General features: G+C 42.1%; 1 protein-coding gene across 2 annotated transcripts in view; it reads right to left on the bottom strand.

Annotated features, from left to right (window-relative positions):
* UBAC2 (UBA domain containing 2) overlaps nucleotides 1–5,963 on the bottom strand; it is a 243,675-nt gene extending 237,712 nt beyond the window's left edge. For both annotated transcript variants that reach the window (XM_090258506.1, XM_090258508.1), the window contains exon 1: nucleotides 5,865–5,963. In XM_090258506.1, the coding sequence (XP_090114632.1) occupies nucleotides 5,865–5,895 (31 nt within the window). In that variant the 5' untranslated portion in view covers nucleotides 5,896–5,963. The remainder of the gene's footprint in view (nucleotides 1–5,864) is intronic.
* Between the last annotated feature and the right edge of the window lie 9,212 nt (nucleotides 5,964–15,175).

The following is a 15,175-nucleotide window of genomic DNA, read 5'->3' as shown; positions in this document are numbered from 1 at the left end:
ATTTACAGGGAAACAACAGTAGAGTGGATGAAGCCAAGAATCAGATCAATGAATTGGAACAAAAGGAAGCAAAAAACAATCAATCAGAACAAGAAGAAGAAAAAAGAATCCAAAAAAAGGAGGATAGTGTAAGCAGCCTCTGGGACAACTTAAAGTGATCCAACATTCATATCATAGGGTTCTGGAAGGAGAAAAGAGCAAGAAATTTAAAATCTATTTGAAAAAATGAGAGCAACTTTCCCTAGTTTGTGCTCCATGGAGTACAGAGTCCCAGGCAGGATAGATGCAAGGAGGTCCACCCCAAGACACATCATATTGAACATGCTAAAGGTTAAAGATAAAGAATCTTAAAAGCAGCAAGTGAGAGAACTTAGTTACCTACAGGGAATTCCCATAAGACTGTCAGCTGATTACCCAACAAAGATATAATTGCTTCCCAGACAAGAAATAAACTAAAGGAGTTCATTGTCACCAAGCTATTATTATAAGGACCTATTTAAGAAAAAAGAAGATCAAAACTATGAACAATAATATCAACAACTGAATCTAAAAAATAAATTAAGCAAAGAAGAGCAGAGAGTGTTTTGATGGTTGCCAGATGGGAAGGGGAATGGGAGAATGGGTGAAGAGGTGAGGGGTTAAAAAGTACAATAGGTAGTTACAGAATAGTCATGGGGATATAAAGTACAGTATAGGAAATGGAGTAGCCAAAGAACCTACGAATGACCTGTGCACATAAACAATGGTGTGGAGATTGCCTGAGGGAGTGAGGGGGGTGCCAGGTTGAAGAGGGCAAAGGGAGAAAAATTGGGACAGCTGTAATAGTATAATCAATAAAATATAATTAAAAATAAAGCTAGTGTTCTTAATCACTGGAAAAAATAAAATAAAATAAGGAGGCCCGCCAAATGACTCTTGGCCTGCAAAACAGAAACCCGGTAAAATTGTAGTTTCCAAAGGGTGGTTCCACACCAACATTCAGGATTCACAAAGAAAATTAATCAAAAGCAGTCAAATGATTCAGACTCCTCTCAGGTAGATTATAAATATAAAAAGTGAATGGAACAGTGAGAGTTCTCTTCTGTAAAGAAAAGACACTATGAAGATTTGTGGAGTGAACTATCCAAGTGTTGTGAGTACAACCATGCCCTCACAGCAAGCTGAGTGGGGCACTCAATGACCCTATTCAGTGAGCTAAATATGTGACCCTTGAGGTGGAGTATAGTGGATTTCCAACCTGAGAACTCTACAGTGCTGCAGGAGAAGCCATTTTGATCACTGAGACCAAAATGCACAACCAAAGCAAAAATAAGTAATTCCAGCAGAAAAGAGGTGGGCCACATGCAAGAGCCAACAGAAGGGTCACCTTTGGTTCAGTCTAACAGTGCCTCTAAATAGGCCAAAGGATTCCAAGAGGAGGAAATCATAGGTGGACCTACATTCCTAGGAGCTAAAGAAGAGTCACCAAATAAAGCCCACAAGCATAAAGATGTACCCCTCCAAGTCAGGGAGCAGCCAGGATACAAGTCTCTCAAGAATTTCTAAAGAGCCCATAAGACAGAGTCTGCTTTAATCATCTGCCAGGATCTGACCAGTGTGGCTCAGGTGGCTGGGTGTCGTCCCCCAAGGCAAAAGGTCACCGGTTCGATTCCTGGTCAGGGCACCTGCCTGGGTTGTGGGTTCAGTCCCCAGTCAGGCATTTGCATGAGGCAACCAATTAATGTTTCTCTCCTTCTCTTTCTTCCCTCCTTCTCCTCTAAAAATAAATAAATAAATAAAATTTTTTTTAAATCATGTGCCAGACTCAGGGAGCCACATAACTATTTTAGTTCTTCACTATTCCTTCCTTCTCCCACTCCACCCAGTCTAGAAGCCAATAAGGTCAGAAACAGGAAATCCTAAGGAACAGAGGGGAATACAAAAACAGCAGAAGCCAATCACACACCCTTCTCTCACAGCAGGTAGTTGCCAACCAGAAGTCTTAACTGAGAGAAAGTAATACCTTTGAGTGAAGACTTCAGTGTTGATTAAAATAATGAATTGGGTACTTTTAATTTTTAAAATGAGTCTATGTTTTGTAACTTCTATTACCTAAGATTACAGCTACCTGAATGTACCTTTTATCTTTTATTTACTACTGAATCCCAAGCACCTAGAAGAGTGGCTGGCTCACAGGAGTGCTCATTAAACAGTTGTTAAACCAATAACTTGAAAAGTGAGCCAAGAACAGAGACATGCCACAGTGAGTGACCATCAAAGAATAGCTCATTGGTTGCAGAGGGCTAAAGGGAGAAAGAAGGTTGTGAAAGGGAAAAAATGAAGATTATCTTTCAAGAAGCTTGGTTGGAGAAGAAATAAAGTGACAACAGTGGGAAGAAAAATCCAATTAAAATTTTTAACTGATTAAGAGCTTTACACATATTAACTTCTTTAATCTTCATAACAATCCAATAAAATAGATATTATCTCCTTTCCATAGATAAAGAATCTGAAGTACTCTGGGAATTTCTGAAGATCCCACTAAAGCACCCAAAGTAGAAAGCACCGCTTTAACCAGGTGTCAGACTCATCCTCTTATAAGAATAAAGGAGCGACAAAGAATAAGTTAAGAATAGGTTGGGATGAGCCTCAGTTGGGAGAGGGGTGCTTCATTCTTTTAAATTGGGGGAAAGGAACAAAGTTTGTACACCTGACAAACTTACTCATCCCTCAAAATTCAGCACAAGTATCATCTACATTGGAAAGTCTTCTTTAACTGTTAAAATACAGGAATAAACAAGTTAGGGAGAGGCTATGCCTAGGTGATAGTCCTTATTTTTTGGATGGGTTAAGAGTGAGATGGGTAGAGACTGGAAATAGTCTTCAAGACAGGGATGAAAGGGGAAGAGCACAGAGAAATGACCAAATCCAAGAAATTAACTGAACAATCATGCCAGTGACTCAGCTCAGATTAGACACCATCCATTAAAACAAAGTTGGGGTTTTGGTAGGTAAGTATAGCAGGACAGAAGCACCAGGTCTCTGAGAGTCTTGTTGAGAACACAATTCAGGGAATTAACCAAAGGTTCCAGGCTGGATATGGAAGATGCCAGAAATGGGCTGTAAACTGGAGGCAATCAGGGGATCAAGAGTCTGGCCATCAAAGTCACTGTGAAAGACAGTGAAGAAGCTGGGGAAGTTTATTTGTAACAAAAGAGCAAATCAGCTTTGGTTGGTGTGGTTCGGTTGATTGGAGCACCACCCTATAAACTGAAAAGTCACAGGTTCAATTCCCAGTCAGAGCACATGCCTGGGTTGCAGGTTGCGTCCTTGGTCAGGGCATGTACAAGAGTCAACTGATCAGTATTTCTCTCTCACACCAATGTTTCTCCCGATCTTCCTCTCTTTCTAAAATCAATAAGCACGTCCTCAGATGAGGATTTAAAAAACAGAGAAAGAGCAAATCAAAATGCCCTTCCCTCAATAGATTGTTCTGGTGGCCCCTGCTTTCTTTAGTACCTTGAAAATGCCTTGCTATGCTGTTTTAGAGTTTGTGTTTGCAGTTCCTTTTCTGCAATATGCATGTTTTCCAACAAACTCTGACATAGCTGGCTTCTTCTCACCATTAGGGTCACCTTCCTAATTATCTACCCTGACCCCAAATGCTAACGCAGTCATCCACCATGACCTGTCCCTCCCTGCCATTACCCTCTTATTTTCTTCCTGACACTTAACACTACAGGAAATCACATTATTTATTAACCTATTTAATGTTGGTCTCCTTTATCCTCCTAACCATTTTACCCTCTGACAACAGTGTGTGGCTTATATGGGTACTCAACAGACACTTGCTGAATGAATAAATGAACTGGGGGAGCAAATGTAACACTAAAATACAACTATCTACTCATCACAAAATGTGAGAAATATGCAGGTGATAGCAAATGGCAGAGATTTTTCCTCAAAAAGAGAATGTTGTTAACCACTCATGGGGGCAGATGTAGGCAGATTATTATTCCTCCATACTTAATCAGGATCAGAACTCTGACTTACTCTAAGAGCTACACTTCTAACCTAAAGGAAATCACTTCCCTCTTAGTGGTAACCTTGCAAAGAAAAATTTTAAAGCAGGGTACCTGGTCACACCCAGACTTGACAAAAGACCAGTCCTAGAAAAATTGTGCCTAAACTCCACTGTGAGCACTGTAAACACTGAGACCAAGACTTGTTTAACCTTGCATTCCCAGCACCTACCAGTTTTTGGCCCATAGTAGATACCCAGAACGTTTGTTAAATAAGCACATAAGACATGGTCTTCTGAGGAATGGCCATCCCATCAACTCCTACACTGAGAATACACTTATTTTAGAAATAGGGCAAGACAGTTTAAGAAGCCCTTGGTCTGGGCCTTTACCTGGGCAGCAGTATGGTTCCTAGAATTCAATATTCATCCACCTTGTGCCACAGGTTACCAAGTATTACTTCCCACAGAGTCACCATGTATCGAATGTGTATATACTTTGCCAATATAATGGCTAACACAGTATAGTAACCAATGATAGATTTCACTTGCCTTTTTAATTTTTTTATATATTTTGGTCAGTAAGGAAGGACAGCACACAATGCTGAAAGAACTAAAATTGAAGAAATCTACTGTTAATTTTGTATCCACCAGTGTATAGCTCACTGTGTAATCCCAGGAAAATCATATCACCTTTTTCACTCTCACTTTCAGCAACAGTCATAATGTTCTTTATCCAAAGGGTAATATGAGGAAAAATAATTAGGTAGCATTTAATACTTAGTTGTAATGTAATTCTGAGGCCAATACTTGAAAGATGCCATAAATCAAATTAATTATGAAACAAGGGAAATCATAAATATTAAGCCCACTTCAAAACCTGAGAAGCTGAGATGTGAGGAATAGTTAAAATTATGCCTGTAGCTCTGATACTAACTCACTCTCACACTAAGAAATATATTCTCAAGAAAAGATTCCTAACATTCACAACAGACCTTTAATATTTGGAAATGTCCACTGCTTCTGTACTTTGCAAGATTAACTTCACATGTATAAAGATAGAAGTACTAACAGTGACAAGCAGTTGAAAAATTACACCTTTTCAAACAGTTCAGTGTTGCTGTATCAATGCCTAATCTCAGTACTGTTTAGTTAACATACAGTCTGCCTTACCAAAGTCAATTAAACAATAACAGTGAGAAAAGTTTAAAAGGCTCCATCTACTGCGCTGCCCCCTGTCTGCTGAACACCGCTGACACTCATGTAAAAAAAAACAGCAACATCCAGCCATAAGGTCCACGCTTTCTTGACACACAACTTCCTTCCACTTTAAATGTACTTTAGTTTCTGTTTGTCTAAAAACTCTTGAAATTGAAAACGAAAGAAACCTTCCTAAAACTGAAAGTTAAGCTCCTGAACCAGAGATTGGAATTTATATCTGGGTAAGAGCCAGTTGGTCCCTTTTTCGCCTACATGAATGAAGCAAGGTGACAAGCAAGGCAGGCGGCAGGCTTCCAGTATCGCCTTCACAGGGACAGCCTCTTCTTTCAGCCTGACAAGGCGCACTGCTGAGGGAAAGGGCCAGGGCCGGAGAGCACCAGGAAATCCAGCGTGACCCTAACTGCCCAACCGACCTGCAGCAGTTCCAGGAGCACCTGGAGCTCATAGGGTGGGGGGTGGGGGGTGGGGGCGGGGCTGGCGGCAGGACTAAGTCGCTGCGCTCAAAAGACAGAACGGAGATAAAGGATCGGCCCCCAAACCGCCAGCAATCCCGAGGGCCCCTGGGGCTTCCAGCCTTCTCAAGTAGGTGCACAGGGTGCCGTGGAAGAGGGGGACAGCCAGGATGGCGCCGGCCGGTACTCACAAAGCCCACTGGAGCCGGTGCTGCAGAACATGCTTCCACCTGACCCGTAGCCCCTGGGCAGGGGAACTAGGGTGAGGGGAAACAGAGGTGGAGGGACTGAAAACCGCGCAGGCGCACTCCCGGCGAGGCGGCAAATCCAGCACCGGATTCCACTTCAGGGACCGACTGTGAAAAGCGCATGCACCTTCTGTAGGGCGGGCTACTCTGTCCTGCTTGAGAAGGGAAGTGCATCCGCAGTGGTAAAATCCACCTCTCCCGGTTTTACCAACAGCCATGCGCGCCCTTTAGAAAAGGAATGGGATAGCGTGAAAGAAGTGAAGCTGTAACGCACCTGCAAGCCGCACACTAGTGTTCAGCTCCTCCGACAGCCCGTGGGTCTGCGCTGGCCACAGATTCTTATGGCACCGGAGCATTCCTCGCGAACTCTACCCTATACCTGGAGTGGACGTCTGGGGCATTGCATGCATGCTCAGTCTTTTTGGGCATTCCCCGAAAGTTCTTACAGTTATCAATTATTTTTAAGTGTTAAATGGATCCCAAAACCAAAAGGTTTGGGAACTGCTGTAATAGGAGTTCACAAAACGCTCTGAAGTTTAGAAAAATAAACCTTTATGTTCAATTCTGCAAACATTCTTAACACCTAAAGGCATGATAATGTAATATGGTATGCAGACCTTGCTTGACAGTATTTTCAATGATTCAAACCTTGAGTGTACATCTACTCTTACTCTGAGGAGATATACATGTTGATTGGTAGGAAGCTGTAGGTCCTCTAAGAAGCAAGTGTTGCCCTTGAATGGGCAGCATAGGCTTCACCTGGAATCTTGTTAGGACCATATAGTGCCAGAATGTATCCCAATCCTATTAAATTAGCATTTAATTAACTCCCCGGTTGATTTGTATGCACATTAGTGTTTGAAAAGCACTAGTGTTATGATTCTCAACAGGGTGATTTGGACCTACAGGGGTCACACCAATATTTGAAGATATTTTTTATCTTGGAAGAGAGGGCTGCTACTGGCATCTAACAGGCAGAGGCAGAGGCCAAAGCCAAGGATGCCACAAATATTCTACAATATACAGGGTGGCCTCCCATAATGAATAATTCTCCTGCCCAAAATGCCAATAGTGCAGAAGTTGAGAGAAAATACATTAGTGTAATTCATCCAACTGCTGCTGCCACAAATGCACCTTCCCAGAGCAGGTCTGACTCAGGCAGGGCTATAGTGTGTTGGTTCTTGACTTCATATAGAATAGATTTCACAAACATGAGTATCAGTGATCTTGATAGTATTTTTATTCATTGATACCCTCAGTCACCAAAAATCTTAGTGCAAGACCCACGAATGAATGGATGTTATCAGTGCTAGTAATAAAATTAAGTTTTCCCTTGAATAAAAGGTTATTTTGTGGCTTTCAGTCAAGATGGAGGCATAGGTAAACACACTTTGCCTCCTCACACAACTACAGCAAAAATTACAACTAGACTACAAAACAAATATCACCCAGAATTGTCAGAAAATCAAGCTGTATGGAAGTCTGATAGCCAAGGATTAAAAGAAACCACATTCATCCAAATGGACAGGAAGGATGGAGATGCATGGAGAGGCATGGAGAAGTGCAGAAAGGTGAGACGTGGAGACATGGAATGGGCAGGTCCATATCCAGGTGTGGTAGATAAAAATCAGGAGGGATACTGTCACCAAGCAAAAGGGTGTTCTTTCATATGGCACCTTGGTATCAAACCCAACAATTAGTGTTCAGGAAAACAGGTCTTTATTTACAATATTCCAACCTGGGGAGGGCTGTGAGCACTTTAGTCAAGAGCCCTGTTCTCCCACAGGAGCCAGCACTTCCCTTGCTCCCCAAAAGGCTATAAGCCAAAAACATGCCCAGAAGTTCCCCATTTCTTATCTGTCAGCTCTCTCCTTCGGGATCTGGGATATGATGTCATCAGCCTCCATATAATAGTCTAGGAAAATATGTGCCATGTTGCACTAGATCATGGTGAAGTCCAGGTTTCAACAGAGTCCTTTCCACATGTCCCGAGTTCCAAAAGTCCAGGCTTTGGAGTTCCCTGATGTCAGCATAATTAAAGCAGTAGAATGCTGGCTTTCTTAGTAGTCCAAGCCACATGGCCTTCTCCTTTCCCTTTCAAAACCACATGGTTCTCTCTCTTGTAATGGCTGCTGCCCTATTTTTAATCCCTGGCTGTGGCCTGTGACTCAGTGGACAGGACAACTGATCATGGCTGCCACTGAAATCTTGCACAGGCCCCTTAAGCTTCTTTGTCACCATTCTATGGCCAAAGCCCCTCCCATCTCCTTGGCACCTTTGAAGGACTAAACCATTTGCATAATTAAGAAACTAGTTACCCACCATAGATATGCAATGACATCTCTTAGGAAAAATGGCTATACTCCACTGAGTCCCATCCCCCACTCCCCAAACCATGGGCTGTGGGGAATTCTTGGGAACTCCTATTGTTTTTTCACCCTGTGACAATACCTCGAGAACAAGGGATCCCAGCCCAGGGGTCCAGTGCAAAAAAGATAAGTCCCCATAACTTCTGGCTGTAAAAACCAATGGGGGATTGGGATGTTGGAAGAAACTGCAGAATTCTTAAGAGAGTCCCCTTAAAAGGCACACAAAGGACTTAGGACTTATGCAAATTCACCTTCTCTGGGGTGGAGCACCAGGGCAACAGTTAGAAGGGCATCGGTGGCATGTGGGGAGAAATTGAAGTGGCTGGCAACAGGGCAAAAGCTGGGAGACAGCTTCCACCTAGGCAAAACTCCAGAGGGTAGGCAGTGGCATTGTCCTCTCTCCAAGCCCTTCCCCACACAGAGCCACAGAACAGTGACACAGGTTTCCCCATCCTGGCGATTGCCTACAGCTTTGACCCATACAAATTACAGCTGTGCTTTTCTACAATAGGCCATGCTACTAAGACAGAGAGTCAAAGCAGCTCTACCTAACACAAAGAAACAAACACAGAGAGCCTGTCAAATTGAGGAGATAAAGAAATATGGCCCAAATGAAAGCACAGAACAAAACACCAGAAAAAGAATGGAGTGAAACAGAGCTCCATGGGCAACAGCAGACCCTCCATATCACCCTGCCCAGGCTCTGTAGCTTCAGCTTCACTGGAGAGGACACTCCAGCGTCATCGCAAGATGTCGATTCAACACGGGAGGAGACAGATACCGTGTCACTCCCGAGTCGGACTGCACAACCATTCTCGGCGGTGCAGATAGACTCTTAAGAAGCTACACCATCGTCTCTCGAGACGGACGGCTGCCGACCGACCGACCGAAACAGAGCTAGCCAACCTATCAGATGCCAAGTTCAAAAAACTGGTGAGCAGGATGCTGAAGGACCTCATTGGATACTTCACAGCATAAAAAAAAAAAAGGAAGAAATGAAAATTACATTAAATTAAATAAAGACAAATCTACAGGGAATCAACAGTGGAGAAGATGAAGCTGAGAATCAAATCAAAGATTTTGAACATAAAGAAGAAAAAAGCATTCAATCAGAACAGCAAGAAGAAAAAAGAATTCAAAAGAATGAGGATAGGCTAAGAGGCCTCTGGGACATCTCCAAAAGTACCAACATCCTAATCATAAGGGTGACAGGAGAAGAGAAAGAGAAAGAAATTGAGAATTATTTGAAAAAATAATGAAAGAAAATTTCTCTAATTTGGTGAAGAAAAGCCATGAGAGTTCAGGAAGCACAGAGAGTCACAAAAAAAAGATGGACTCAAAGAGGACCACACCAAGACAAATAATAATTAAATGCCAAAGGTTAAAAATAAAGACAGAATCTTAAAAGCAGCAGAAGAAAAACAGAAGTTATCTACAAAGGAGTTCTGTAGGGGACCATTTGTGTGGTTTTGAGAATTGTAGCCCAAACTGTGAGCCAGGCTCCTAAGAGCCTTGTCAGACTCAACTGGAACACTAGGAAGGGTTAAGCAACAAACATGACTGGAAGACCATGGGAATTGGATTTAAAGGATGCATGTTATGCTTTAGAGCTTGCTCTGCTTTTCTTATGCCTTTTTTTTTAAAGTATATTTTATTGATTATGTTATTAGAGTAGTCCCATTTTTTTTCACTTTGTTACCCTCTGCCCAGTACCCCCTTCCCTCCAGTAATCCCATCCCTCTTAGTTCATGTCCATGCATTATGAATATAAGTTCTTTGGCTTCACCCATTCCTATATTATTATTAACTTCCCCCTGTCTATTTTGTACCAATCGATTATGCTTCTTAATTCCTGCACCATTTCCCTATTCCTCCCCTTTTCCACTCCCAGCTGATAACCCTCCAAATGATCCCCATACTTATAATTCTGTTCCTATTCCGGTTTGCTTAGTTGGATTTTGTTTTTATTTTTTAGATTCAGTTGTTGATAGTTGTGTTTGTTGTCATTTTAATGTTCATAATTTTGATCTTTTTCTTAAGTAAGTCCCTTTGACATTTCATATAATAATAACTTGGTGACGATGAACTCATTTACCTTTACCTGTCTGGGAAGCACTTTATCTAGAATGCCCTTCCATTCTAAATGATAGCTTTGCTGGACAGAGTAATCTTGGTTGTAAGTCCTTGCTTTTCATCACATTGAATACTTCTTGCCAGTCCCTTCTTGCCTGCAAAGTTCCTTTTCAAAATTCAGCTGATAGTCTCATAGGCACACCTTTGTAGGAAACTCTCTGCTTTTCTCTTGCTGCTTTTAAGATTGTCTCTTTATCTTTAACCTTTGGTATTATAATTATGATGTGTCTTGGTGTGGTCCTTTTGTGGGTCTAGCTTGTTTGGAACTCTGTGCTTCCTGGACTTCTATGTCTATTTTCTTCAACAATTTTAGAGAGTTTTTCTTCATTATTTTCTCATATAAGTTTTCAATTTCTTGCTCTTCCTCTTCTCCTTCTGGTACCCCTATCATTTGGATGTTGGCTTGTTTAAAGTTGTCCCAGAGGTTCCTAAGCCTCTCCTCATTTTTTTCAATTCTTGTGTCCTCATTCTCTACTGATTGACTTTTTTTTTTTTCCTTATGTTTCAAATCATTGATCTGAACCCCGGTTTCCTTCCCTTCACCATTGGTTTTGTGTGGATTTTCCTTCATTTCATTTAGCATAGCCTTCACTTCTTCCCTTATGCATTTGCCATATGTAAACATATCTGTGAAGTCTGTGATCATCTTTATCACCAGTGTTTTAAACTCTGCATATTATGTTGGCTATCTCCTTGTCACTTAGTTCTCCCAGTGGAACCTTGATCTGTTTCCTCTTTTGGGCCAAACTTCTCTGTCTCCTCATCTTGAGAAGCTCCTGTGTTTGTTTGCCTCTGTGTCTTAGGTAGAGCTGTCGTTCCTGTTATGTTGTAAGGGGCAGAGCCTTAGGGGTTTGTCAGTACAGGGCGACTCATTTCACCACGTTGTGTCGCTGTGTGGGGGAGAGGGATCTGATAGTGAACAATGCCGCCTGCCCAGCACTCACTCCTTTTCCAGGCACTTCTCCCATTTCCATAGGGAACTGGTGCCTCTCTAGCTGTTGCCCTGCCCATTGTTCCCAGAGTGGGTGGGTCTGTGGACATTCTAGGACCGTGGGAGTCCTTTAAACAAGAAGACTCTGCTGAGAGACTGCCAGTTTATTCCTCAAACCCAACCCTCACTGGTTTCACAGTCAAAAGCAATGGGGCTCTATTTTCCCTGGCACTGGAACCATGAGCTGCGAAGTCTGGTCTGGTGCTGAAAGCGCTCCCCACGTCTCCCTCCTGACTTTTAAAATGTGTGACAGCGCTTTCTGCTGGCCTGCTGCTGCCACCACCACTGCACTATGTCCTCTCCGCCCTGGCTCCACCCCTCCTACCTGTCTGGATGAGTATTTCTTCTTTATATCTTTGTTTGTTGGACTTCCATGCAGCTTGATTTTCTGAAACTTCTGGTTGTCTCTAGTTTTAAGGTAGTTGTATTCCTTCTTAGTTGTGGAGGGAGACTAAGCATATCTGTCTAGGTCTCCATCTTGGCTGAAAGTCCCTACTTTTCTTATCTCTTAGTTAACTACAAACAATGTGTATCTGAAAATGTGTAAAGTTTTACACCTGATGTCAGTGTGCTGCCAGGATGTTTAACAGACCCTGACATAGTGTGGTCACTGTGTTCTTTACATTGATACTGTAATCAGTAACTGTCAACTGTAACCCAAGGATCTAAAGCTTATTGATGATCCATAAGTCTTGACCTTGCATCTCCCAAATCTCCTCCTCAATAAAGAGGACCTGGAGAAAGCATTCAATGCTCTTCTTCACTAAAGATATTTGCCACCTCTCCTCCCTCCAGACAAAATACAGTGTCATAGGTAAATTTATTTTCTCATCTGTGATCCTGAAACCTCTGCTGGATGAGGAGTTTCCCACCAAGCTGGGGCATTGGAGGCAGACTGCCTTAGAGATCCCATAAGACTGTCAGCTGATTTCTCAAAACAAACTTTACAGGTTAGAAGGAACTGACAAGAAGTATTCAAAGTGATGAAAAGCAAGGATCTACAATCAAGATTACTCTATCCAGCAAAGCTACCATTTAGAATTGAAGGGCAGATAAAATGCTTCCCAGACAAGGTAAAGCTAAAAGAGTTCATCATCACCAAGCCATTATTATATGAAATGTTAAAGGGAATTATATTAGAGAAAAGAAGATCAAAACTATGAACATAAAAATGGCAATAAATTCACAATCATGAACAATTGAATCTAAAAGACAAATAAGCAAACAAGCAGAATAGCAACAGAATCATATATATGAAGATCATTTCAACGATTATCAGCTGGGTGGGGGGAGAATGGGGGAAAAGAAACAGGGATTAAGAAGTACAAATTGGGGCCTTCTGTCCAAGATGGAAGCATAGGTAGACACACATCGCCTCCTTCCACAAACATAAAAAGTTACAACTACCTCAAAACAAAAAAATGATAAGAACTACCATAAAATCAAACTACATGAAAGTACAACAAACAAAGATATGCAGAAGTAATACTCATCCAGACAAGTAGGAGGCATGGAGATGAGGAGCCAGGGTGCAGAGGACATTGTATGGAGGCAGCAGCAAGGCAGTAGCTGTGGCCGGCTGGTGGAAAGAGCAGCCACACGTTATAGAAGTCAAGAGGGACACCTGGGGAGTGATCCCAGTACCAGGCCAGACTGCATAGCTCACAGTTCCAGTACCAAGAAAATAAAGCTTCCTTGCTTCTGACTGTGAAAACCATTGGGAATTGCGGTTGCAGAAGAAACTTCCAGTGTTTCAGGAGAGTCCCTTTAGAGGTCCCCATGGTCCTAGAACATCCGCAGACCCACTCACTCTGGGAACCATCACCAGGGCAACAGCTAGTAGGGCCCCAGTCACATAAGGGAAGTGAGTGAGGTGATTGGAAAAGTGGTGACACATAAGGGAAGTGAAGGCTGCACTAAGCGAAATGAAAAATCTACACAAAACCAAGGGTGAAAAGAAAGAAGCTAGGGTTCAAATCAATTATTTGGAACATAAGGAAGAAATAAACAGTCAATCAGTACAGAATGAAGAAACAAGAATTCAAAAAAATGAGGAGAGGCTTAAGAACCTCTGGCACAACTATAAATGTACCAACATACAAATCATGGGGATGTCAGAAGGAGAAGAGGAAGAGCAAGAAATTGAATACTTAGTTGAAAAAATAATGAAGGAAAACTACGCAAACAGCTAGAACAGGAATAGAACCAGAGATATGGAGATCATATGGAGGGTTGTCAGTGGGAAGCGGCAGGGGAAATAATGAGGGAAAAGATGCAGGGATCAAGCAGCATAACTGGTAGAAACAAAATAGACAGGGAGATGTTAAGAATAGTAAAGTAAATGGAGAATCCAAAGAACTTATATGCATGATCCATGGACATGAAGTAATGGGGGACATTGATGGAGGGTAGGGAGGTACCAGGAAGAGGGAGGCAAAGGGGAAATAATTGGGACAATTGTAATAGCATAATCAATAAAATATACTTTTTTTGAAAAAGTAAAAATTGGTAGGTACAAAATAGACTGGAGCATGTTAAGAACAGTATAGGAAATGGAGTAGCCAAAGAACTTACATACATAACCCATAGACATGAAGTAAGGTAGGTGGGATTGCTGAAGGAAATGAGGGTACTGGGCAGAGGGGGACAAAGAAAAATTGGGACAACTGTAATAACATAATCAATTTTATATATGTGTGCATATATATATATATATATATATATATATATATATATATATATATTCCACCACTAACCCCAGTTGAGAAAGACAGCAGGAGACACAGAAAGATTCTGAAAGGGACCATGCACAAAAATACATTGGCACCCACTTACCTTGGGCTCCAGCAGAGGGAGGACAGAGTGAACTACAGATGTTTAAAGAGAGTTTGGGGCAGTGGCTTTGAGGAGAGAACTAAGGGAGCCATAAAAAGGGTCCCAGTGCTGAGTCATCCCCCATACTATAGGCATACCACTCCCCTCCAAGTAGCGTCAGCCTGAGGGCAAGCAATAGCCCCGCCCACAGGAATTAATATGCCCTGCCCTCGGTGCTTAAGCTTCACAGCTGATCACCAATTGAATAGATTAACAACTGAAGGAAACAGACAAAAACAATGGATCTCTGATAGTCTTCAATAGGCTGCCTAGGCCCAGACTAGAACATGATCTGATGTCCCCAGGGGTGGATCCAGGAAGTAAAGAAAGTACACCTCTACAACAGTATACAAGACGTGGTGGGCGGAGTGATTCCCAGTCAGCTACCCAGAGGGAAGGACCCACCAAAGAGCAACACAACAACCAAAACCCAAGTACAACCAGACAGCCCACATAAACAGAACAAAGGGCATCCCAAGAGCATCTAGATCAGAAGATCAAGGAGAATGCGTCACTGAATCCAACAGGACTCCCACCACAGAAGGTCACACCACAAAGACAAGAAGTCAAAGCAGATCAATCTCAGAAGGAGGAAAAAACAAGAGGAGTCACCTAAATGAGGAGACAAAGAAACAACCCCCATCGAAAGAAAAGGAGGAATCAAAAAAAAAGAGTGCTAGATGAAATAGAGACAAGCAAACTATCAGACATGGAATTCAAAATAGTGATTACAGGAAAGCTAAATGAGCTAAACGAGCTCAAAGAAAACTCCAAAAAACTCCAGGGGAACTACAAAGAATTCCAGCATCCAAATTGGAAAGGAGAAAGTAAAACTGTCATTATTTGCAGATGACATGATAGTGTACATAGAAAGCCCTATACACTCC

The sequence above is a fragment of the Furipterus horrens genome, unplaced genomic scaffold, assembly GCF_987537825.1.
Source record: "Furipterus horrens unplaced genomic scaffold, mFurHor1.1.pri manual_scaffold_12, whole genome shotgun sequence".
Taxonomy (NCBI): domain Eukaryota; kingdom Metazoa; phylum Chordata; class Mammalia; order Chiroptera; family Furipteridae; genus Furipterus; species Furipterus horrens.
This window is presented reverse-complemented; position numbering and strand designations above follow the sequence as displayed.